General features: G+C 44.2%; 1 protein-coding gene across 4 annotated transcripts in view; it reads right to left on the reverse strand.

Annotated features, from left to right (window-relative positions):
• Window positions 1-2,161: 2,161 nt before the first annotated feature.
• Window positions 2,162-26,855, reverse strand: part of SCAMP4 (secretory carrier membrane protein 4) — a 32,653-nt gene continuing 7,959 nt past the window's right edge. For 3 of the 4 annotated variants that reach the window (XM_030540408.1, XM_030540409.1, XM_030540410.1), the window contains 6 exons: window positions 26,243-26,299; window positions 23,601-23,729; window positions 14,777-14,933; window positions 10,502-10,603; window positions 8,683-8,800; window positions 2,162-7,445 (listed from right to left, as the gene is read on the reverse strand). In XM_030540408.1, coding sequence (XP_030396268.1) covers window positions 7,269-7,445; window positions 8,683-8,800; window positions 10,502-10,603; window positions 14,777-14,933; window positions 23,601-23,729; window positions 26,243-26,249 — 690 coding nt within the window. In that variant the 5' untranslated portion in view covers window positions 26,250-26,299 and the 3' untranslated portion in view covers window positions 2,162-7,268. Of the gene's footprint in view, window positions 7,446-8,682; window positions 8,801-10,501; window positions 10,604-14,776; window positions 14,934-17,774; window positions 17,902-23,600; window positions 23,730-26,242; window positions 26,300-26,855 lie in introns of those variants that run through there. The other variant, XM_030540411.1, reaches the window with a different exon arrangement.

Raw genomic sequence — 26,855 nt, forward strand, 5'->3', positions numbered from 1 at the left:
ATTGTACAGATGGCAGAACTGCGGTCTAGAGAAGGGAAGGGACTTGCACGAGGGCACTCAGCGGGTCAGTAGTAGGGCCAGAAATAGAACCCAGAGGTCCTGTGCCCCAGCCCAGTGATATGCCTGCTTGGGTCATGATGCCTCCTTTACTACAAATTTGCCCAAACATGTAGTCTCAAAAATGGAGCTTTAAAGCTCCAAATGACAGTTATAAGTATATATAAACCTTATTAAGCTATCAAAGGGGTAGCCGTGTTAGTCTGGATCTGTAAAAAGCAACCATGAGTCCTGTGCCACCTTAAAGACTAACAGATGTATTGGAGCATAAGCTTTCGTGGGTGAATAACTACTTCGTCAGACATGTGTCTGACGAAGTGGGTATTCACCCACGAAAGCTTATGCTCCAATACATCTGTTAGTCTGATAAAGTGGGTATTCACCCACGAAAGTTCATGCTCCAATACATCTGTTAGTCTTTAAGGTGCCACAGGAGTCGTTGCTTCTTAAACTGGTGTACGTTTAGTGTCCCTGAAACAGAAGGGTTAATAGCAATGGTGAGTGTCAGGCCTACAACAGATGCAGTGGAACTGGTCAACAGCTCTGCCATGGCACTTGCCTTGCCACTTGCAATGGTGCCGGTTTCTCTGCTCCCTGGACTTGTATTGAGCAGAATTTGCCACAAGCCTTAAATCACATCAGACCTGGTCATGGTTTCCAGCTGGGCACAAATGTCCAGCACTGCAGTTAAACACCTGCCCCTGGCTTGTGTCAGCTGACTAGGGCTTGGGCTACCAGGCTGTTTACCTACAGTGAAGACCCATAGGGACCCAGAGCCTGGGCTCCAGCCTGAGCCCGAATGGTCTATGCCTCAATTAAACAACCCCTGAGGTCAAGTCAGCTGATACAGCCCAGCTGTGGGGTTTTAATTGCACTGTTGACATACCCCTAATCATCAACTGCTCCAGAGATCAATAGGGGAAAGGCCACACAGTGTCTCAGGCTGAATTCACCCACAGATTAGGGGAGGCCCATTGGGGTTGCATGAGGTGTGGGAGCATCTACCTGATTTTTATCTGAACCCCAGACAGCAGTTTGGATCTGAATGTGGGACTCAATTCCCCAGCTCAGACCTCCACCAAGCCTGTCCTCCCCAGCCTTCCTCACTTTTAGCAGGCACTCACCCCGAACCTTCACCCAGAGGCTTCAGCTGATGGATTCCTCCCCCTGCCTTTGCCAGAGCAGGCCACCACTCTCATATGCTGTGGATTCTCTTGAATGTGGGTGGTAGCCTGACCCACTCCACCACATGTGATACAAGGGTGGCCACTCCCAGTTGTTCAGATAGCCTAGGGGGCAGGGCACAGATCCAGGGCAGAGTTTTTTCATAGAGGTAGGGGCACATGGCTGACTCTGCTCCCTTCCCTGGCTCCAGGGTCTTGGGAGGAGAGTGATGGGTCTATCCTCATATCGAATCTCCTCCACTCTTCACCAGCATCTCTCCAAAGCGGGACAGATGCTGCTCCTTCTGTTCTCCTCCCCAGTTCTTGGAAACATATGCAACAAGTGCCTGCCTGGGATCAGGGGGCAGCTAAGCAGAAACCAGCGAGTTAGATCTGCAGTGGAGACTGCACTCTGATGTCTCAGCCTGGCCTGCTTGAATAGGCCTGTGGTCCTTGCTCAAGGTACTAGGCTGAGCGGGGACTCCTGTTTTCCATGAGGCTTTGTTCATTCTGCCCCAGGAGGTAGTTTCTGCAGACATTTCTGTAGCCAAGCAAGCCCAGTCCTTGTTTAATTTATTATAGATATGCATGCTGAGTAATCAAATCTCATCCCACAGGGCATTAGCAGATTGCTGCAGGGGTGGAAATGGTGTCCTTCCATCCCTGTACAGTTCTACACAACCAGCCTTAGGGGTTTTCTCCCCCCCGAGTTCCTTTGAGTATCAGGACATCCCAGAATACTACTGCAAGCACCTCCCATCCCAGCCAAAATGTCCAGGTCTTCAGCAGGAGTCCCTGCAGGCTCCTCCTGTGCCAATCAGGCCCCCACCAGAGCACTGGAGGAGATGGGCCAGTGCTCTGATCCAATACCACAGAACACCCACCACGATCAGACACTTGGCTTGAGAGCTTAGACCATTCTTTGGAGTTGAAGACAGGAAAAGCAACACAGTTTGACTTTTATTTAACTAGAATGCTCCAGCATGCTGTAATTCAACATCAGATACAGTGGTATGAAAGGGTAGCACATAGGCACGTAGTGTAGAGATCAACACAACTCATGCTCTACATCCAGCGTAGCATTAGTAAGCTAGTTATAAAAGCCCCTGTATTACTTTTGGAAAACATACATCTGCAAACCCTCCACTCATCCCAGGAGGCGTAAGCTAATTAGGGCTAATTCATAAGCAGAGAATACAAAATCCACCAATTTATAAGCAGAGGGAAAAAGCAAACTGTTCAGCCAAGTCTAATCTTTCTGTTACAAAGCATTCATGATCGGGGCTCAAGGAAAATGCACACAGGCATTGGGAATGTGGCAGAAGTCAGGCAAACAAGCAGGTACACATTGTCACAGGGGCCAGGCACACACAGACAGGCCTTGATCTTCCCCAGCTGTAGGGGCATGAGCAATATGTAACCACTGCTGAGAGGGAACGCTGATCCCACAGGCAAGCTCCTTGGGGCAGGGACTTTTTGTTCTTGGTTGGTTCACCACCTAGCACCATGACTAGAGCTCCTAGGAATTACTGAAATACAAAGAACAGGAGCACGACTGGATGGGTGCCAAATCACACCTCCCCCTAGTTGGAGGGAGGCCTGAAAGGGGAGCATCTGAGTTCCTCAGTAGCATGATGAAGGCCATGGTCATGCCTGCATCTCAAGACACTGCCAACTTCTGCCCACACGTCACCCTCTGCTCTTGTGTACTAGGGAGTGAGTGCATAGCGGCTCCTGCTGCAATACCACTCATTGTAAGGGACTATGCTGATCTACGCTTGGCGAGTGGCACGCTTGTGAAACTTGTTTGTTCTTGCAAATCCTTGCATGGAACACATGCCTGAGAGGAGATTCTATTCCTGCGCACTGAACCAAGACCCAGAGATGAAAGTCCACCTCACAGCAGCAAACCACCATATGAAGCAGCTGCCACTTACTACCATTAACGAATCGCTAACAGTGCAAAGAGGTGCACTAGCAGCGATATTCCCTACACCCCCATGCAAGTAGTCAGCACAAGGCCCCACATGCTATTTACACCCTACTTAAATGGTGCCTAGAGCCTTGTGCAAGTCCTCCAGACTACAGTGAATTTCACCCTGGGGCCAAATCCTGCTTCCACTATGTCAACTGGAATTGCAAAGCTGCCATTAGCCTCCTGAGGCCAGAATGTAGGCCCAGGTGAGCACACCAAATGGTCTGCACTGTTGACAGAAGACATTCACTTTCATCTGCTCTGCTAAGTGCTTTTCTGGCTGTGAGTGAAATGGCTAAAGTTAAGCAACCTTTAGGAGGCGCCTTAACTTCAGGATAACATTAAGCTGTGTGTGTGTAAGGAAACTTGACTGAATTCAGCATAAGCCTGTTTAACCCAAGGCTGATCAATACCACCTCAGGGTGAAATTCATCTCCGTGCAGAGGAGCAGCTTGAATCCTAGGCGCTGCTTAGGAAAGGTAGTGCTAGTCAGTGGCCAGAGCACTGGACTGGGACTCAGGAGATCTTGGTTCTATTTCCAGCCATGCCACTGGCCTTCTGGGTGATCCAGGCAGAGAGAGAAGTGACTTGTCCCCAGTTCCCCCATCTGCACAATGGGGATAACGATACTGACTTTGCAAAGATCTATAGCTGAAAAGCACGAAAAGAGGATATATTAAACAGTGAATACCCCTTGCACTGGCTCCCAGCAAAGGGGTGAATTTCACCCACAATGCATTGTTCCTTTACTTGTCCAAACCCCCCATTTCCCAGAAGGCTTTGGAGTTTTCTAAGAAAGGGAAATACTGAATGGGGATAACCAGATCTCATTATTTTCTTCCAACCATCATGAATACATACACACTTTCACAGTAGCCAGGCTCTTCTCACTGAGCATAGAATGAGGATTTATTTGACGCCTGCAAGGAAAACAACAAAGAACCCCACAGACAACACAAAGCATCCCACATAACATGATGCAGAACAAAAATTAAAGTTGGCTAAGTCCAGGTTAACAATTCTCCAAAATGTTGGTAGCTCCTTGGAAATCTGATGTAAACATTAGATTTATAAAAAAATAGAGCTATGATTCCAAAAATAAGCCACAACAGTTCTGGCAGCACATTGACTGAGTCAACTTTCTGGAATTACGACTCACCCTCAGTCACCCCATATTGAAAAGAATGGCCAAGAGGGGTGGAGGATATTCCGCACCTCCAAGGATGAGATTAGGCAGGCACGCCATGTTCAGGCTTCCCAATGTGGCAAATTACAGGCAGGACTCCCGTTTTAGTTAACAGGATCCAAGTACTGGGCAGCATGTTCGTATTTCCAGGGAGTTAAATGACAGGCAGTTCTCTTTCACCACCCTTTTGATGGCAAGCACGCAAAGAAAATCCACACAACACTCTACGCAAGATGAAGGCAACTAAAAGTTCAGCAACATCCTTGGACTGTATTCTGTTAGCAAAGCTCCAAGCATCTGTCCTTGTGTTTATGAGCAAAATCACATACACACAGACACAAGTCGCCGTGTTAGGAATGTGTTAGAAAGATATTTTGAGAGGCCCAGCAAAAGGCTGGCTTTGCAGCAATGGGAAATGTTGCTTTTAAACTGAAGTTCAAGGAGGCTTTGGCTTCCAGTGTTAATCAGTTGCTTTTCCTTTGGCCCATCTGATAACAAAGATGTCACACAAATCCCATGGTAATGCATTTCACTTACCTAATATTTACAGTATATGCATATAGGAAAAAAAATAAGACTAAACAAAATGTGGAATGGGGCACTGAGGGAAGAACTCTCCCCTAAGAGCTAATATATTATTGAATAAGGCACTTGTATATTGAGACTATTTTCAAAGGATCATTTGCAACTGGATTCCATCCAGCTGGGAGACCTTTTCTAAGCCTTTCAAGAGCAGATTCTGTTTCCAGTTACTCAGTGTAAATTTGGCATAACTCCACTGATAGCTATGGAGTTACTCTGGATTCACATCAACACAACTGAGAGCAGAATTCAGCACTAGTCTGCAGATCTGAACAAATACCAAACCTCCCTCATGTCTCCTTTGGAAGTTGAAGGCTTTTAGCACCTCACAGGATCTTTAGCAGAGGCCTTCAAAGCTGCTGCAGGGTTTTGGAGGCTCAGTTCCCATAAAAATCAATGGAAATTGGGCATCCAGATCTCACAGGTTGATAGGAAAAATCTCAACATTGAGTAGCAGATTTTTAACCAGAAACAGGAAACTATAGCTTGTATTGCCTGGGCTAATATAGTACGAAATGGAAAGGAATTTGACTGTTCTGCCTACAGATTCCAGTACTTGTGACATGAGAAATAGATAAAAGGATGGAAGTCAGCACTACGACACACACTATGGCCAGGTCTACACTACCAAGTTTTGCCAGCATAGCTACGTTGATGGGGGTGTGAAACAAAAAACAAATCGTCATCCCCCACAGCCAACATAGGTATGTCAGCAAAAAACTCCAGTAAAGACACAGCTAAGCAGGCATTAGAGTGCTTCTGTTGACATAGCTAATGTCATTCAGCGAGCTGGTGTTACTGTGCCAACAGAAAAACTTCTGTCACCATACGCTATGTCTACACTAGAGTGTTCTGGTCAGTACGGCTAGGCCAGCAAAGCATTTGTAGTGTAGACAAAGCCTCGTTCTCAGCAAGAAAAGACCCTCTCAACAGAACCTTTATTTTCCTCTCAACCAACTTCTTAGGGAAAGATAATTCCACCTCTCTCTGCCTGCATGCTGAAGTAGAGAGAAGAGCTGTACGCTTGGCTGTATACATGGGGAGTGGTTCTGCATGACTAAATAAAGGATAGCTTACAAGACTATTAAGCATTTTGTAGTTTAACATGTGACATGTTGCAGGAGAACAATTCACAAGCATGAGAATCTTGATCAGATTCCGATGTCAGCTATGTCAGAATAAATCAGGATTGATCCATCAATCTTAACGGAGTTATTCCCAAATCACACAAGTCATTCTTAGTATTCAGATTTATAGTTATCCATCACCTGGCTACAGAACTGTAGCCGGAAGATTATTTACATTATAAGGGTCTGTCAGTAGGATGAGATTCAATCAGGAGGGAGAGAGGCCTGCACATGTGGGGCCAGCACAAAACCTAGACACTGCATAAGTGGGACTTAAGTGGTGCCTATGTCTTGTGTTGGCTGTCTACATAAGAGTGAATACAACCGATGCATTCTGAGCCAAAGTCCATTGAAACCAGTGATTCCACTGGGCTTTCAAATCAGGCCATTAGCAAGCAAGGATTATAGACAAGTGAGATGAACCAGTACTTTCAAACATGTAGACCTTATCATAAGAAAAACCTTTGGGGGTGGAGACAACCAATTCTAACAGAATGATACCTCACCAGCCGAGTGGAGCTTCTGCTAATCAGATGCAATGTCCGGCCATCACTCACTGTGGGCAGAGTTATCTCAAGCATTCTCTAGCTATGGAAAACTCGAGACGGTTTAGACCTTCAAGGGTTTTATGAACAAAAAGGGAGCCCTGGCTGCCAATTTCAATCTTATGAAGCACAAAATAAAATAGATGAGATATTTCCCTTGGAGAAATAGAAATTCCAGAAAACTCATCAGGAGATGCCAGTTGATGCCCATTTCCAATTATGTCCCCTGCTTGGTAACAGGAAGATGGTGGTGGTGTACTGTGCATCTGATAAGAATGAAGAGGGCAGGGGAAAGAGCATCCTAAAGTGTTCTTCGCAAAGGGGAAAAAAAATCAGCCTTTTCCAGGTACTGATCATTGGAGGATTCCCCCGAGAAAGGGCAGCGAACAGTTCCGCGGTCTGCAGCAAGGCAAATACTGGCAACTGTGCACAAAATAAAACGTTCCAATAGAGATGGGCAAAGCCCTGGGGGCAGTACAGGCTGAGTGCACAGATCTTCTGCACTCATGGGGAGGAGGGAACTTAAAAAAAACAAAAGGTCATGAGTGAAAAAAGATCTTTTCAAATAATAATAAAAATAACAATGAGGAGACCAAAAAAAGATAATCCAGGCAGTTTGACAGCTGTTGCTGCTTAAGGCCATTGATTTCCCGTGGGATAGTTGGGCACCGTGGGATACTGTGGCAGACTGTTTCCAGAAAAGTTATTGTACTGAGCTTCCCTGCTTGGGGGGTCCCTCCATGAGCCGCTGTTCCATTCATCCTGGGCTTTCTGAAAGCTTCCGCCAGCCCCTCGGTAAATTTTATGTACCTAATAGGTAATCAAGAGAGCAAGGGAAGAATCAGCAACAAGCATCAAGTTCCCTTTCCAGTGGGAGCTACGGTCATTTTGTTAATGCCTAATATACTAGACACTTCCTAGTGCTGTCCCATGTATCTGGTAACATCTCTGTTCAAGTATCAGAGGGGTAGACATGTTAGTCTGGATCTGTAAAAAGTGACAGAGTCCTGTGGCACCTTATAGACTAACAGACGTATTGGAGCATGAGCTTTCGTGGGTGAATTATGCTCCAATACGTCTGTTAGTCTATAAGGTGCCACAGGACACTGTCACTATCTCTGTTCAAGTGTTCACATTCCAAAGGAACAAGGGTGCTATAAACAGAGAAGCAGCTAGATAAGATCTACATACAGTCTTTTAACCCACTGCAGCATTATGACAAACTCAGGTTGGGGAATTGCCTAGTAATGATGTTAGAAGCAATTCATCCAAACTAGGTCAGTTTACCTAGAATTCAGCATTACTGAAATTGCTGCAGCCCAGACTGGCAAAGCTTGGATGCACGATAGGAGATTATATAGCTGGGTGTATAGTGGTGCAGGAGAAGGAGGGACTTTTTTCAGCCACCCTACCACACAGATGCTAACCAATGTGTGACTGGAGTGGCATTATCCGTGATCTCAAAGAAAGCAGTATCCTCCCTCATTCCAGAGGTAAACTGTCCTGATGGCAGCTGCTTTGGGGTAAAGAACATATTTTGCTGGACTTGTCAGCTTTGGCATCTTCTTGTGTGACAGATCTTACCCCTCTGGCTTTTCTCCTCCCATGAAGGGCAACACTGGTGAAATACTCTGGTGAAGTCTCTCCTGTTGTATTGCCTATAACAGTGGCTTTCCAGCTTTTTCCTTCTGCAGACCACTTTAAGGAGAAAGCTCCTTCCATGAATCTCCCTCCCACCACCCCCATCTGTCATTGTGTGGATCTCAGCAGGTTTAAATTCTCAGAATCAATGGTTGTCCATGGATTCATGCTGGGAGGGACACGGCTGAATTGCATGGAGAGAACCCTCAATCGCACTTTCAACCTTTCATCTAGATTTGCCCTGGATGGGGATCTGGCTTGGCAGGGGGGCCGCCCCCACACTCTCTATACTCTCAACTTTCTAGGATGCGAGTGGTTACAATGACCACTAAGCGGATGATTCACTTTGCTTTGATGCACAGAATTGACAGATACTCCACGTCAGAAAGGCAACTGAAGCACTTACCCTTAGGAGATAGAAGGACATTGCAACCGCCGACATTGTAAACATTATGGCTGGAAACAGCATGAACACAGCAGCTGCAACACTGGTACTAAAAAAAGTAGTGGCTGCCAACCATCCACTGGAAGAAAGTGAAATACAGAGAAGCATCACTGTAGTTTGTTTTCACTGCCAGCCTGAAAATATTTGCAAGTGAGTTGTAAAGTTCCAGGATAGGAATGGAAAGGTAAGAACTAGGGCAAGAACCAGCTGCACACAAGTAGATACTTCCCCTGCACATCTCTGTTAATGCACCTCATGTCCTGACCTGCAAACATCCCCTGCTATTTGAATTCCAGGCCACTAGAGAAAGCCAGTTGAATGGTGAGGTTTTAGGAGGTAAACAGACGTCCATAAGGGAACCAAATTTATTTTCATTTGTGTAGAGATAGTATGGGGGCTAGTGGAATAAAGCTGGGGTTAAGAACCAGGAACATGAGAGTCCTTGACCAAGCTCTGAGTCTCCATTTCCCACAGGTCTTCATACTGTAACTCACGGGGCACTCTGAGGAGTAGCGTTTAAACCCAGCATGTTGTGTAGCACCTTCGTTTCTGTTATTCTCGCTTCAGCAGGATTTGCATCCAGGCTCTAAAGATGGCAGGTTAAATTACCAACTTTCTGTGATCTAAACAGGGAAGGTCAAGAACACACTCTCCAATTATTATTTAAGGATGAAACATGGGACTCTAGCTCTGTAGACTGGAGATGAAGTGAAGCTTATGTGCATGGGGAAGATGGTAAGAAAGGATAAGATGTCTTGATCGCCTCACTTACACCCTCAAGCAGCTAGGTTAGAACCTTGCTGCAAACTCCCGGGTGGCTTCTCTGTTGCAATGCTGTGGTCATATGGAGGGGGAAATGGTTATTTATTGATAAGGACCTACCAAATTCATGATCCATTTTGGTCAATTTCACAGTCATAGGCCTTTACAAATAATAGATTTAATGATTTCAGCTATTTAAATCTGAAATTTCACAGTACTGTAATTGTTGGGGTCCTAACCCAAAAAGGAGTTGTGGGGGGGTCCACAATGTTACTGTAAGGGGGGGGATTGCGGTACTGATACCCCTATTTCTGCGCTGCTACTGGCGGCAGCAGCAATTCCTTCAGAGCTGGGCAGCTGGAGACTGGCAGCTATTGGTTGGGAGCCCAGCTCTGAAGACAGGGCTGCTGTCTTAGAAGTAAGGGTGGTATGGTATGGTATTGCCACCCTTACTTCTGTGCTGCTCCTGGCAGGGCGCCTCCTTGAGAGCTGGGTAAGGATGGCCATATTGTGACCCTCCTAAAATAACTGTGCAACTCTCATGCAACTCCTTTTTGGGTCAGGACCCCCATTTGTGAAATGCTGGTCTCCCCCATGAAATCTGTATAGTATAGAGTAAAAGCTCACAGAAGACCAGATTTCATGGTCCATGATGCATTTTTCATGGCCGTGAATTTGGGAGGGCCCTATTTATTGGTGGGGGAAACATGTAACCCTGAAAGAACAGAAGGATGAAAATCCTATGCTGGCTCAAATCATGTAACATTCAGTCATTACCTTAGCGAGGTGAGAGGAGTTGAGAACATGCCCTCACTCCAATCAGGACCCTTTTTTTGTCCAACCCCTTTTCTTATCATCTCTCCCAACTCTCCCTCCCCACCCCGCCCCAATCATAAGCATTTAATGCATGGAAATGTGGAACACAAGCTGAATCTATGAGACAAAATCTCCGCAGCTAGACGGAGAGAAGACATGGACTAAGTGCTCCATTCAAAGACCATGAGTACATCCTGCTTACCATGCTCCCCAGTTGGAGATACCGATCGCTTGTATGACAGTCAGAATAAACTGGGCACCAAAGATGAAGAAAAAGGCCATGAAATTAAAAGAGCTGTCAGACCTGTGAAATGAGAGAGGACGTTAGGGAGAATGAAGGAGGTTTATCACCATGTACTGTACCATGTTACTACGTCCCCACTCACTCCATACACACTTTATCATGAAGCAACGGATCCCCACTCAGATTTGTACCTTGAAGATTAATATCCACCCCCTTTTCTCTAGTGCTGGAAGCACACAGGTTTCTGCATCATCAGGACTTAATCTCCTCAATAAACCTAGGTCCTGAAATTGATCTAACAACCTAATTACACATATGACCACCTTCAGAGAGGCATGTTGTTTTCCACCAATACCTCAGCAGCCTCTTGCAGAGAAGACACTTGCACCATTATCCTGATTGCATGTCTAAACTCAATGCAGTTTGACACCTGTGCTTTTCATAATGCAACCCATCCATTTGTGAGCAGGCACAAGGCCATGGGAACACATGGGTATGAGTGCTAGCAGCCAGACAGATCCTGTATGTGCATTACATGCAATTACTGAGAACAAGAATCCTAGCTGGGAATATCTCAGTGACTGTTTGTCATCAGTTTACATAACTGTGGTTAAGGGAGGTGAGCCATTGATAACCCAGCTCTGAGATGGATTAGGAAGAAAAACAGCTCTGGAAGCCATGTACAGAACGTATTTGAGTCTAATGAGCAGGGTGGCATGCTGCTAGGGGAAATAAGTGGTGTTCAGAGGCAAAGCTGCTTTTTGCAACTCCACGGCATCTCTGCCTTTTGGCTGGATAGGTCAAACAGGTGCCAAAACTACTGAATGAGGTCAGTAGAGTTTATGTCTGCGGTCCAGGTATGCATGGTGGCTACCAAACCTAGGTGTGCTGAATGGCCTCTCCATCACTGGGGTTCAGCATAGCTCCAGCTATACCATACAGCAATAGTAGCACAGATGGTAACATTAGATGCAGCGTCTTCACGTAGCAACACCACCCGTATTAGCCAGCCATTCTTTGGCAAGGAATACTGTTATTTTAAACCGAAGTTTAGCTCTGGACCCACTCATACCTGATGACATATTTAATAGTGCAAATTATTTACATCAGATCCACTGAATCACAGAAACAGGGAGGGTGTGTGTTCTAGGCCAGATGTACAAAGGTATTTAGGAACCTAAAGATGCAGAGAGGAGGTTTTTTAAATCCCTAGGTGCCTAAGCAGGATAGGTACCTAACTCGCGTTGAAAGTCAACTAAATGAGTTAGGTTCCTAACTCCCCTTGAGTACGTAATTCCTCTTAGGTGCCTATCTGCATGTTTAAGCATCTAAATACTGTTGTAAACCTGGTACTTAATGGCAAGAGAGAAGAATGGGACTGACCTTGGGCAAGTTGGAAACCCTCAGTCATTTACACCAGTGCAAAGTGCATGTAAAGTTGCATGAATAGCTACACAAAGGGCAGGTCAATGGAAGATGTGGCCCTCTGTCTCCAATAGTATTACCACCTCCCGGGGTGTTGTGACAGAGACTAGATATCCTGGGCTGAACAATGCTACAGAAGAGCAAAATGGTACCATCATGGCATTCTCCTTTCGAATACTGGATGCGAGTAGAACACGTTTACTGTGATAAATAGTCCATGGTTAAGGTAATTCTGTCTCAGTACTGAAACCAAAATCACAGTGAAAGGACAATGTTGCAGGCTGGACCTTTAAATGGACAATGACCTGGAAATAGCGAAGAAATCTCAGTCTGAAGGGGCGTATGGCAATCAGCTAGAGGAGTGGTTTCCACCTCTGGTCTATGGACTCCTGGGGATCTGCAGACTATGTCTATGATTTCCAAAGGGGTACACACCTCCATCTTAAATTGTTTTAGGGATCCGCAAATGAAAAAATGTTGAACACCACTGAGCTATAACATGTGGAAAAAGTTGAATTCTGACCCACCTTTCCACTGGAAATTTGCCACAACTCTGTTCTCATGCCAAGGCTCTTGGATGTGGACATATGGTGAATGTTTCACAAAAGCATCCACAGAGTACGCTATCCCAGTATCTACCATGGCTGTAAGAACTGGGAATAAGCATAGCAAGTGGGTCTAATCTGACTCTCTAGAAGTCAGACTGGCTGTAATAAATTTGGCTACAGTATTCCTTTCCCATAAAGATTTCCCTGGTTACACTGCTATTTTCTTTAAAGTGTCCTCCAAACTAATGTCATACTAACTGCTCTGTGGCTTGCTGGTCTGTCCCTAGGGTATTGGTTTTATATACAAGCATTTACACAGGATAATCTCAAGGGCCTTTCAGCATTCAGTTGCACAAACACATACAAACAGCATTAAAGAAATAATTACAATCTGACTCCACAAAGCCCAGAGGAAAGCATTGTGGAGGAGTAATTTTTCCCAGACTTTGGAATGGAAAGTGCTCTTTGAACAGAGTTCTACTAGTGACTTGGAAACCTCAGGGACTTCTGAATTAGGAAAGGGGAAGAGAAAAAAAAACAAAAACAACACAGCCCAGTCGAGTAACACGTCTCAGATTTCATTTTTCACTTCCTTTAAGAGTTTCAGATGATTCAATTCCTTAGCTTTTCGTATCCTTTTAGAAATGATCCTCCTTTGAATTCTATAACGTAATTAAATTTAGTTGCTATGGTTTTAATAATCTCCACTACATTAGCACACATATCTTGTTCATATTTGAGGTGAGCATTTAGATGCAGATTCAGGAAAACACTTAAGCACCTGCTTGGAGTTAAGTACTTGCTTAAGTCCCATCGGCACATGCTTACAATTTAGCACATGCTTGAGTGCTTTCAAGAATCAGAGCTTTAGTCTGTCTGCTTCTCTTCCTGTCAGCTGCTTCTGCTTTCTTCTAAATGAATTTCTCTTACCATAGAATTTGATGATTAACCAATCTTAAAAAAAAAATACATTGATAGTGAAGGAGGGGAGAGAGGGTTGCCTAGGAAACTGGAATGACAGACTCCTGTCAGCTCTGCTAGCGACTTGCTGCATGACCTTGGGAAAATAACTTCCCCTTATCCACACCTCAGTTTCCCTATGCAAAATGGAGATCAAACTTAAGTCCCTCAAAAAGATGCTATGAAGCTCAATGCACTCATGTTTGCAAAGTGCTTTGCAATTCCAAGCAGGCACTAGAGACGTGAAAATGATTATTAATAAAAAAATAAATGTAGGATGATTTTAAATATATTTATGCCGTCTGAGGAGAGCCCTGGTCTTTGTGGGTTACTTTTATTTAAACACTTCCCCTCCCAATATGAGTAACTAGATGCTGTGACTAGAAACTAAAAACAGAACAGTTCTTAGCAAGCTGTTTCTGTACAGTTTTCCCATGAAGAACCGAGAAATCAAAAATCTCAAACAAGCCTTTAGAAGAATGTCTCCCATACCATTAGCGATGTGAATGCTTAGGTAACCCTAGGGATATTTAATAATCACAATACATTAACAATTTTTGAGGTATGGATTTCATGCTTGTGAAAGTGCAAAACCAATCAGTGCTGCGATGAACACAGAATAGGTCAAACTGCATGGTCATCAGCAATGCAAGATCTTGTTGCAAGCTGCCCTTCACCAATGTGAATCAGCCCTGTTCTGAAGGAACCCTTCATGGGGACAAGAGAGAAGCTAAGTTTCTGTGGCCTGGACCTCTCTGCCAACAAAGGGTCAGTTTGTGTCAAGGGTGGTGTTTTGTGGGCATGGATACTTCTCACTAATCATCGTATTCTTCACTGTGCTCATATGTAGCTTGTAGACTGTATCCTTCCCCACTACCTCCACCCTTTGTTTTGTCTATTTCAACTGCAAGGGCTTCAGGGCAGAGACGAGCTCTTAGTCCATATCCATACAACATTAGAACAATGGGATCCCTTTAGGCATCATCACAAAACAAACAACAACAGGCCACCAGACAGAGACAGACAGACAGCAGCAACTTTCAGTCGCTCTCTCCCTTGGCTGGATTCAAACCAGCCACCCAGAGATGGGAAGCCCTATAGCTTCATCTATAAGCTCCTGCGCTGGCCAAACTTTCTTAACCAAATATTGTTGTAACTGAATATTCCATTTACTTTCTCCTTAATCTTTGCCCTGACAGACAGAACAGCTTGCGGGCATTGTCGTCTTGATCAACGTTTACTGAACGAACCTCCCAGAGGAAACCCTTTGATCGAAGGAAGAAGGTGAGTGTCTACTTACCGAAAGCCTTTGTATGCAGGCCGGAACCAGCATATGTAACTGCAGGGGCTGAAGAGAAAAAGCCAAAGGATGGCCAAGCCAAAATTAACACCATAACCACCACCAATCCACCAGGCCAGGCAGCCAATTAGATTCACCACTAGCGTGACGCAGTAAACTATAAAGAGAGAACAGGAGAGGGCATAAGTAGTGCTGTTTGCTGGCTTCAGAAAAAGAGGAAGCAAATGGTTTGTATTATAATACAAGGAGACCTTGTTATGGGAGGAATTGTTAGCACGATGAAGTGATTGGGGTGGACGTTATCAACACGCAGACCATGAGGCATGGCTGCTGCTGTAACTTGGCAGAACTGCTGCTAGGTACTGTCAGCTTTGGAATGGGGGGAGATACCAGTAGAGGAAACAAGGGACTCATTCGGGAGCATATGTTAGTGGAAGGAAAACTGGGTGGATAATTCAGCAAGCGAAGGGATCAGTGAAAGATCAGGACTTGGACCTCTATTGTTACAAAGTAAAACTGAGTGGCCAGATTTTTAATTACACCAAGGTCCCTTTATGCCCCAAGAATGGTATAGAAGGGTCTTTAAAGGAGTGGAATCATCCCATTGAAAAAACACCCCCTGCATTAGCTTCCCTGGCTAGCATATGGAGTCCAAGTAAGGGCTCTAGGATGAGTTTCCCCGCACACCATTGTCCCCCATCATGCCAGGGGCTCTGGGCACCCTATTCTCCTATACCAGGATCTCCCACTCACCCTCCATGGCAGAGACTCTGTGTGTCCCTATTTTTCCCCAACTCCCGTAACGGAATTCCACATCCCTCTATGCCAGGGTCTGCACATGTCCTCCCTCCCCTGCAGCATTATTATTTTACTTCTCCTGTCTGGGAGATGTATCATTCAAGGTTTCAACTTGTTTAACTATTGGGAGGATGAGCAGAGATGAGACAGGGTGTTATGCCGGAATGTTTTAATAGCCTCCATCAAGTATTTCTTCAATCTAAAGACAATTACAGAGCGGCTTGAAGCTGTGGCTATGCTAAACTGATGCCAGGAGCTCAGTGTGATGCCATTTTCCACCTTCTGGTTTTCTGATCCCCCCCTGCAATATTAATTGAGTTCTGCTTACTGATACCTAGAAAATTCCCAGAAATTTTAGAACGGATAGGATGCAGCATTAAAAAGTTATACAGAATCTTAGGACTGGAAGGGACCTAGAGAGGTCATCTCTGGTCCAGTTCCCTACACTCATGGCAGGACTAAGAATTATCTAAACCGTCCCTAGGCAATTCCATAACCTTCCTGGGCAATTAATTCCAATGCTTAACCAGCCAAACAAACAGAGATACCTCATACCATCAAGTTGAGTGTCTCGCAAGTTCAGGCAATTATATGCCCCCTCCCAACCCACTCTGGGGACACTGAGCAATTAATAAATGATTGTGTACAAACATATCATATGGGGAAGATAAACAGCTGAATCTTTAATACGAGAGGTTTCTTTCTAACTGATTATTCAGGCATTTAAGTTAAATGGGGGTTAACAACATAAAAAAGTTTTAATTAAAAAAAAATCCTTCTCTCAGTTATGCAGATTTCACTGCCATGGTATAAGTTAACTTTAAGAGGTTAACAGAAGACTTGCTTTAAATGCCCTGGTTTGCACATGCCTTAAGATTTAGAAAACGGAACACTCACTTTTAAGTTAAAAATTAAATCCTATTTAAAGTGACTAACTGGAGAGTCTAGAATTTTTAATTTGATAACTTGTGGGCTCAGGAGTGGCGCCAGGGTTTCTGGCACCCTAGGCAGAATTCGGGGGGTGGCATTTTGTGCGCTCCCCACGGGGCGCATGGGAGCTTCTGGTTCCACTCCCATCGCGCCGCCGAAGAAGGACCCTCTGCTGAAATGCCGCAGGCGACAGCGACAGACATTGAGCTGCTCAGTTGCCTGCTGCTGTCTTCTGCAGCACGTCGGCAGAAGGTCCTTCTTCAGCAGCGCGACGGGGGAGGAACCAGAAGCTCCCGTGTGCCCTGTGGGGAGCGCACAAAGTGCTGCCACCCAAATCCTGGCGCCCTAGGCGACTGCCTAGGGTTGCCTAATGGAAGCGCTGGCCCTGTGTGGGCTATGAAAACAAGCAAATAATATAAACCCTTTAAACCAATGGTGCTTATAAAGCTGTGATGAAAAGAGGTTTATTACGTGATTTGCACAGGCATTTGTTCTCCAATAGTGGGAGCTCTGGAACAGGATTCCTCAAATCTCAATACACCTTTTGTTATTAAATGTTCAAATCCAATTAAAATAAATACATATTAGAAGGCTGAGGGGTCATTATTTTAAATATTTGTCTTCTCTTTTTCACTATCTCTTCTATAGATCTGTTTCTCTCCCCCACCCATCCCAGAAACCCAGCATGACCCAAACAGAAAGTGTGCGGCAGATGGAAATCTAAAATGCAGAGTGGAAAGCCCAGGTCTGCTCAGACATACATGTGGCTTAGTTGCCTAAATGGCTGGCACCTTTCCATTTTCCACTAAATTGAATGAGGGACGCTTTGTTTAAAAATTAAAAATCACACACAAAGGCAACTTTACAGCATGCAACATTTAACTAGTCAGTCTGGAGGAGACAAGCAGTTTCTTCAGGCAAGAAAATTAGAGCTTTTTTCAGCATCTCTGAATAACGAAAGAACAATGAAGTGAAAGATCATCCTAATGTTTATACACACAGAAATCTCTCTCACGCACACACACTGTACATTTGGAATAAAATGCACAGCATCAAGTGTGTATTGTGTCCCTCAGTGATAAAGTTATTTCTGTAACTGGAAGGGAAGCTGGGATGACAGGTATTTTGGGAGGAAAGGGTTGGTAGGGCAAAGGGATTTTTTCATCTTCAAGAGCAGGGTTTCTCAAACTGGGGATTCTGACCCAAAAGAGGGAGGGGAGGAGGGGGACAAGACTATTGTAGGGGGGTTGTGAGAGTGGCAGCTGCTGACCTGGCACCCAGCTCTGAAGGCAGCACTGCTGCCAGCAGCAGCACAGAAGTAAGGATGGCATGGTGGGGGGTTGTCACTTTTTTCGGGGAATCACCGCAGCCTCAAATATTTTCAAAGGGGATGCCAGCTAAAAAAAGAAACAAAAAAAAAGTTTGAGAAACCCTGTTCAAGAGCATTTCCCTGGCCCAGCCTTCCTTTTCTACAAGTCTGCCCATTGAGGTCTAATCTAATTTCATTCCACAGAGCGGAAAGCTTAGTTTCCACTCCTGGTTTCAGAACTGTTCAGCTAGATAGTACAAGCTCAGTGGACAGTGAGATCCAACAGTACTTGCTGTTCAAAATAGGATTCCCTATCAACTGTTTTCACCTACCACCCCACACTGGAATCTATACAGGTTATCATCAAACAATTACATACTTGATGGGGAACACATCCTGGGGAAAAAAACAAAACAAAAAAAAAACAACTTTCCTGAACTCCCTCTTCTGGCCTTCAAACAACTCCATACCCCACCAAGCTCATCATTACAAGCAAGCTCCCCACAAACCAGGACACACCAGTGCAAAGCAGCATCAACCCAACCATAACAGATGTAAAACTTGCAGACATATCTCCACTGCCAAAATAATCAATGATGATGTTGTTCATCCTTCCAGTTTGAAGATGACCTTGACATCAGTGACTGGCTTGGTTTCTGTGAACCCCCAAGTGGTTGATGAGGCCAATTTGAGCTTTGAACTGTCTGTGGCACACTGAACAAGAGATGCCCCTATAGGTTAGTTGATTAACAGTGGACAAGCTGCTGTTGCAAGGTTTACGCTGCTGGAGCTTCTGCTCTGCCTCAGCAGCTCTCCTCTCCTCATGGACTGTAGCTCCAGTATGGATGACTTCGCTGGCTAGAATGATCATGAGCGAGATCTTCCCAACACTCTAGGTCAACGTTGATATGCCTCAAGGATAACTGAGGGAGTTCTTGAAACGTTTCTTATGGCCTTCCTGAGAGCGCTCTCCTTTGGCTCACCATAAAATATCTTCTTTGACAGTTGCTCATCTGACATTCTGGTGACATGGCCTGCAAATCTCATCTGTGATTTCATCAGCAGAGTATGGATGCTCGGAATACCTGCCCACAGGAGAACCTCAGTATCTGGAGCCTTGTCTTGCCATCTTATCCTCATCAGTTTCCTCAGACAGCCCATGGGAAAGTGATTCAGCTTCATAACATGGCATCTGTACACCATCCAGATTTTGCATGCATACAAAGTTGGCAACACGATGCTTTGTATACCTTCAGTTTTGTCTGTTGACTAATACCTCTGAACTCCCATACATTTGCACAATGATCAATACCCTTTCCAACACACCTTTCCAGACCTCTATCACAACATTTAGGCTATGTCTACACTGTAAGGTACGCACTATAGCCACTTTTTATCAACAGGAGAAAGCTCTCCTGCTGACAAAATAAACTCACCCCCAATGAGGGGCAATAGCGTTGTCTTCCACTGACAAAGCGCTGGCGTTTTTCGTTGGTAAAACTTTTGTCGATCAGGAGGGTGTTTTTGCATACCCCTGACTGACAAAAGTTTTACCAACGAAAGTGTAGTGTAGACATAGCCTTACTGTACCTCATCTAGTGCACTAAATGCCCCAACAACTAGACAATCATCACGCTCAAATGACACACACAGAAAAATTATATATATATATATATAAACACACAAAAAAAACACAAACAAGAAATGCTCTATCACCTGGGGACAAATCCTTTTCACAAAGGGATCATTCTAGATCTGACCTCTCAATCCTCCTCCTCAAAGGAAACCTGCACAACACCTTCAAAAGATGAGCCAGGGAGCTTAAATTCATAACTATGTTAGACACCAAAAATCATGGACTCAATAGAGCCACTGGTTTTATATTTCATTACAACAATCTGTAACTAACTCTCCTTTGTCCTATAAATGCAGAGGTTTTAATTGTCCATTTCATTTTGAATGGTTTCTTGCAACATGTGTTAACTATTAATGTTTAACAATCCATTCCACCCTGTATTTAGCTGTGACACTCTTACTACCTTTCCCAGATCTGAAGAAGAGCTCTGTGGAGCTCAAAAGCTTGTCTCTTTCACCAACAGAAATTAGTCCAGTAGTAGATATTACCTCGCTCATCTTGTGTCTCATATATCCTGGGAGCAACATGGCTACAGCAGTGCTGCAAATATCAATTGACCGATTTGACTAGAACAGAAGCACTGCCCATCTAATCAGATTTAGGAGAGTTCTACATGCTAAGGATAATAGAAACCTTAGGGAATTTACAGAAAAATAGAGTTAAGAGATACCTCTTGTAGCAGATAAGAAAATTTTTGTGAATTGAGGTTATTACACTAAAGGGATAGAATTTTAATTGGGAGTGGGTGATGGAGTTTTATGAATAGTAATCAGCTGACATTTTACATATGTGTGTGTGTGTCTAGCATCAGAGTCCTGGATATATTTAAATAAATACATCTGCAGATTTTTTAAGTTGTAAATACACTAACCTGCTCTCTCCTGAAAAGGCATGGATTCTGTAATCATTTCCATGTGAGCAGAGACTGGCACCGATGCAGAGTCCCACTGAAGTCAAGAGGGCTCCCCAAGAGTCTGCCTGTGTGGATCTGATTACAGGATCATGGTTTTAAATGTAAGGGCCAAATGATAAGCTTTATAGAGGGTAAAATGGATTTGGGTTTAGACTCCATTGGGAGTCGGGCATCTGAGTGTTAAAGACAAGAACACTTTTGTAAACTGCTTTCAGTTAAGTCTGCAGCTTTGGGGCAAGTAATTGGGTTTGTGTTGGAGCAGAGAGGCGTGTCTGGCTTAGCAAAAACAGGGTGCTGGAGTCACAGGCTGGCAGGGAAAGCAGGGGCAGTAGTAGTCTTGGCACATCAAGTGGCAGCTCCCAGGGGGTTTCTGTGATCCAACCTGTCACACCTACTTCTTAGAATCCTAGAATATCAGGGTTGGAAGGGACCTCAGGAGGTTATTAGTCCAACCCGCTGCTCAAAGCAGGACCAATCCACAACTAAATCATTCCAGTCAGGGTTTTGTAAAGCCTGACCTTAAAAACCTCTAAGGATGGAGATTCCACCACCTCCCTAGGAAACCCATTCCACTGCTTCACCACCCTCCTAGTGAAAAAGTTTTTCCTAATATCCAACCTAGACCTCCCCCACTGCAACTTGAGACCATTGCTCCTTGTTCTGTCATCTGCTACCACTCAGAACAGTGTAGATCCATCCTCTTTGGAACCCCCTTTCAAGTAGTTGAAAGCAGCTATCAAATCCCCCCTCAGTCTTCTCTTCTGCAGACTAAATAATCCCAGTTCCCTCAGCCTCTGCTCATAAGTCATATGCTCCAGCCCCCTAATCATTTTTGTTGCCCTCCGCTGGACTCTTCCCAATTTTTCCACATCTTTCTTGTAACGTGTGGCCCAAAACTACTCCAGATGAGGCCTCATCAATGTCAAATAGAGGGGAATGATCACGTCACTCGATCTGCTGGCAATGCTCCTACTTAACAGCCCAAAATGTTGTTAGCCTTCTTGACAACAAGGGCACACTGTTGACTCATATCCAGCTTCTCATCCACTGTAACTCCTAGGTCCTTTCTGCAGAACTGCTGCCTCGCCACTCAGTCCCTAGTCTATAGCAGTGCATGCAAATCTTCTGTCCTAAGTGCAGGACTCTGCACTTGTCCTTGTTGAACCTCATCAGATTTCTTTTGGCCTAATCCTCTGATTTGTCTAGGTCCCTCTGTATCCTATCCCTACCCTCCAGCATATCTACCACTCGTCCCAGTTTTGTGCCATCTGCACACTTGCTGAGAGTGCAGTCCACGCCATCCTCCAGATCATTAATGAAGATATTGAACAAATCCGGCCAGAGGACCGACCCTTGGGACACTCCACTTGATACTAGCTGCCAACCAGACATGTAGCCATTGATCACTACCCATTGAGCCCGACGATCTAGCCAGCTTTCTATCCATCTTATAGTCCATTTATCCAGCCCATACTTCTTTAACTTGCTGGCAAGAATACTGTGGGAGACCATATCAAAATCTTTGCTAAAGTCAAGGAATAAACACATCCACTGCTTTCCCCTCATCCACAGAGCCAGTTATCTCCTCATAGAAGGCAATTAGGTTAGTCAGGCATGATTTGCCGTTGGTGAATCCATGCTGACTGTTCCTGATCACCTTCCTCTCCTTTAAGTGCTTCAAAATTGATTCCTTGAGGACCTGCTCCTGATTTTTCCAGGGACTGAGGTAAGGCTGACGGTCCTGTAGTTCCCCGGATTCTCCTCCTTCCCTTTTTTAAAGTTGGGCACTACATAACATTAGCCTTTTTCCAGTCATCCAGGACTTCCCATGATTGCCATGTGTTTTCAAAGATAATTACCAATGGCTCTGCAATCACATCCACCAACTCCTTTAGCACCCTCGGATGCAGCGCATCCGGTTCCACAGACTTGTGCTCATCCAACTTTTCTAAATAGTCCTGAACCACTTCTTTCTCCACAGAGGGCTGGTCACCTGCCCATACTGTGCTGCCCAGTGCAGCAGTCTGGGAGCTGACCTTGTTCGTGAAGAGGGAGGCAAAAAGAAAGCATTGAGTATATTAGCTTTTTCCACATCCTCTGTCACTAGGTTGCCTCCCCCATTCAGTAAGGGGCCCATACTTCCTTCCTGTTGTTAACATACCTGTAGAAACCCTTCTTGTTACCCTTCACATACCTTGCTAGCTGCAACTCCAAGTGCAATTTGGCCTTCCTGATTTCTTGTTCAGCCAATCGCTATGCTACTCTTTTCTTATTTACAATGTCTCCAGAAAGTGAGAACAGGCATTTGCATGGCACTTTTGTAGCTGTCATTACAAGGTATTTATGTGCCAGATATGCTAAACATTAATATGCCCCTTTATGCTTCAGCCACCATTCCAGAGGACATGCTTCCATGCTGATGCTGCTTGTTTAAAAAAAAAAAAAAAAAAAAAAGTGTTAATTAAATTTGAGACTGAACTCCTTGGGGGAGAATTGTATACTCCCTGCTTGGTTTTATCCACATTCTGCCATAAATTTCATGTTATAGCAGTCTCAGATAATGACCCAGAATGCTCATTTTAAGAACACTTTCACTGCAGATTTGACAAAACGCAAAGAAGGTACCAATGTGAGATTTCTAAAGATAGCTACAGCACGTGACCCAAGGTTTAAGAATCTGAAGTGCCTTCCAAAATCTGAGAGGGACAGAGGGTGGAGCATACTATCAGAAGTCTTAAAAGAGCAACACTCCAATGCGGAAACTACAGAACCCGAGCCACCAAAAAAAAGAAAATCAACTTTCTGCTGGTGGCATCTGACTCAGATAATGAAAATGAACAGGCGTCGGTCCACACTGCTTTGGATTGTTATCGAGCAGAACCCATCATCAGCATGGATGCATGTCCCCTGGAATGGTGGTTGAAGCATGAAGGGACATATGAATCTTTAGCGCATCTGGCACAAATATCTTGCAATGCCGGCTCCAACACTGCCATGAGAACACCTGTTTAACAGTGCAATTAATCGCTTGACAACCCTAGTTAGTTTTGAAGTAAGCTTCAAGGGAAAACAGGTTAAAATTCAGGCACAAACTGCACCACAGCATCCTAGAAGGAAGATTTTTTTCTTGATAAGTGAACAGAAGTGAAACTAAAACTTGTAATACATGGGAATCTACCTTTTTATAGCTGTTGAGCCCAATATATACAATTTCTCAAAAAGTCATAATTTCACTTACAGATCCATAAATGGTAAATTCTCTTCACCAGATTCTGATAGTCTATGGGAATTTCATCGGCAAAGTTCTGGTAGAAGCACGGTTTCAGAGGAATAAACTTGGGGAGCGGAGGGAAGTTATTCACTTTCTCTACAAAACAAAAAAACACACACAGTTTAGCTAACTCAGACATATTCTCTTAAATTAATGAATCATCATAATGACATGACCCCTCACCTGCACTTCCCAGAATAGAAATATCGAGAGGAAGCACAGAAGAGAGTGTGGAAGCTTCGAACTATCCTGAAAAACATGCCCACCATTAGGAGAGAAGAGACTCTCTAGTTCCAGTTTATTTACTCAAATGGGCCAACATAAGCACTTATCTTCACCCTGGATATTTAGGGCTCATTCTCTGTTGCTTTGTAGCCTGTGTAGTCATTTACACCAGTGCAAACCAGGGGAAAAGCACCACCATTCTGATTCAATTGCATTTCACTGGCATAAATGACCACAAAAGTTGCAGTGCAATATAGACTCCAGACCCAGCTCAAGAGCACAGTAGCTTAGATAGGGTGAGAGAGGCCAGCTAAGCAGGTCTCTAGCTGCATCTAGTGGTGGCAGCCCTTGCAGGAGGGTTTTATCTAATCCACTAGGGCACAAAAGCAGGGATGGATATTGGTTTCCCAGACCAAAGAAATCAGATGAAAAGCAGGGATTTTCCCCTCCCACAGGACAAAGACAGATGGAGGTTTGCTTGCAGAAGAGCCTACATTCCCAGTGGAGGTCTTGCTAGGTACAGCAATCAGGCCTTGTGGCCTGCAGCTCATATCGTCTGATGACAATGAAAGGGATGACTTTAGGAGAACAATCCTCTAGAAATACTAAAAGGATGTCATCTAGTCAAAGGGGAAAATGAGTCACACCAACCGTTCATGGACTATCTGCCTTGCAGATATCAGGGATGTTTTCATTGTTATGAATTTCATAAGTCGTGACCTTCTTGCCTTCCAAATCCAACATTTATATTCTCATTCAGCCCTGCCCATAGCAAATCAAGTCATAAATTCAGACACCGTTATACAGACAGTAGGGACAGCCACACAACAAGGAGTAGAGAGATACAGACCTTCTTATATGCATTTTATTGTTAAAGCCTCTGATTTTTTAAAAATGTTTAAATAAGTAATAGGACTCTTTAAATTGTGTAATCCAAACTGCTGTCAGCTGATGGGAAGATATGCACGTGTGAATATCTAATATAACCATGTGTGCATTTTTACATGTTTAGGAATATTTGCTCTTGCCTTTGAGTGCTGATTAAAGTTTGATTCCAGGGCATTGTTACTAATTGTTTCAAGTCTTCAGCTTCAGTAAACAGAATTAAAAACAATCAGAGGAAGAGAAGAAAAATGTCCTGGGAAATCTTCCAAATGGCACGGAAGACAAGACAAGTGTCTGACCATGACCTTTCAGGCCCAGAGAGTTCCCCCTCTCTCGCCATCATCTCTGTGAGAGAAAATAATAAGCTGCTCTGGCAAAATTAACTGCTCTCTATAGAAACACCAGCAATAGGAGCAGCCTCACTGTGATGCTAAATGAACGATCTGGCCAGAGCCTCTTTATCAGGGTACTGTTAGCCCCTTCTTTGTCCCCCCTCTCAAAATGTAGCTGCAGCCACTTTAGGTTACTGCAGATCCCTCTCTCCTTCCATCCCTGCAAGGTGGTCTCATTCACCAACATTTCTTGTGACTGCAAGCCACCAGTGCATCTGGCCCATAGATTTTCTTAAAGCACAGGTTCAAAACCTGGCAGATTCAGATAAGCCCTCCAGCTTTCTCAAGCAGATACATTTAGTACCACAATGTTTACTTTGCATTTTGCATTGCCTGGAAAGTAATGACCCCATGGTAGTTGGCTAAAGGTGTTTGTCGGTGGCCAAAATTTCCTCTATTATTCTCCTCTATTGTCGTGTACCATGTTGTGTGCCAGCTGGCTCCTACCTGCCCACCCCAGAGTTGGCTGCATTTTAGGCTTGCTGTGCATATGCAATTTTTAACTGTTTGAGGTTTCTTCAGAGGAAAGACAACAGAAATGTAAGAGAATATTCTCTCTCAGATCTGATCACATGCCCCAGAGATTTCTACAATACTCACTTTTGCTCTAGGACAAGACTGTTAAACTACAGCAAGCGCAATGTTTGCAAGAAAACACTGTCAATTTTAGAGGATGTATAAGCTCAGGAATTATTCCAACTCGCAGTGAAGTCAATGGGAGTTTTGCTATTGTTTTCAATGGGAGCAGAATTAAGCCCTTGATTTAAGTTCATAATGCAGCTAGGAGTGATGTGGAAGCAGATGTTTAATCTCTGTAGGGACTGCAGTGACCAATTTCCTCCACACAAGCATTTAAGTCACACCCAGTCTGCTATGGCCAGGATGGGGACCTCAGTTAATGATCCTAAGGAGAAACACAGTGTAAAACAGGAGTATGTGGAAAGGAAGAAGAGAGGAGCAGGCAGAAGGTTCTACAAAGGATGAAAAGGGCCCATGGAGAGAAGAAGAAAAGCTTGTCATGCCTAATCCACTATGCTGATAGCCGTACACTGTTGAAACATTATGTGCAATCCTTTCTGTTTCTCTGTATTTAGTACTGCTTTTTACCTGCCATTTCTGCTAGAAGTGTTCCTTGGAGAAATCTGAAATCAGACAGCAATGGATCTATTAAAGAAAGAAAGGAAATAAGATCAATAGCATATAACTGTAACCCATATCCACAGAAACCCTAAATTTTAAAGGCATTTTTGCAATATCTAACAAAGACCACCTAATTTTCCCATACTGTTACGCACACCTTCTTGTCAACTATTTGAAATGGACCACCCTCATTACCACTACAAAAGTGATATTTCCTCCCTTGGTACTGTTAATTGAATTGTCTCGTTAGATTGACCCCCCACTTGGTAAGGCAACTCCCATCTTTTCATGTACTATGTATATATCCCTGCTACTGTATTTTCCACCCCATGCATCTGATGAAGTGGGTTCTAGCCCATGAAAGCTTATGTCCAAATAAATGTCTTAGTCTCTAAGGTGCCACAAGGACTCCACGTTATTGCTGATACAGACTAACATGGCTATCACTCTGAAACCTGTCATTTTGCATCAGTATATCTATTTTGCTTAGTGATATGATTTTTTTTTTTAACACTGATCTAGTTATACTGGTACAATCCTTAGGCTATGTCTACACTAGACACCTTACAGCAGCAGAGTT

The sequence above is a fragment of the Gopherus evgoodei genome, chromosome 22 (genome assembly GCF_007399415.2).
Source record: "Gopherus evgoodei ecotype Sinaloan lineage chromosome 22, rGopEvg1_v1.p, whole genome shotgun sequence".
In the NCBI taxonomy this organism is placed as follows: Eukaryota; Metazoa; Chordata; order Testudines; family Testudinidae; genus Gopherus; species Gopherus evgoodei.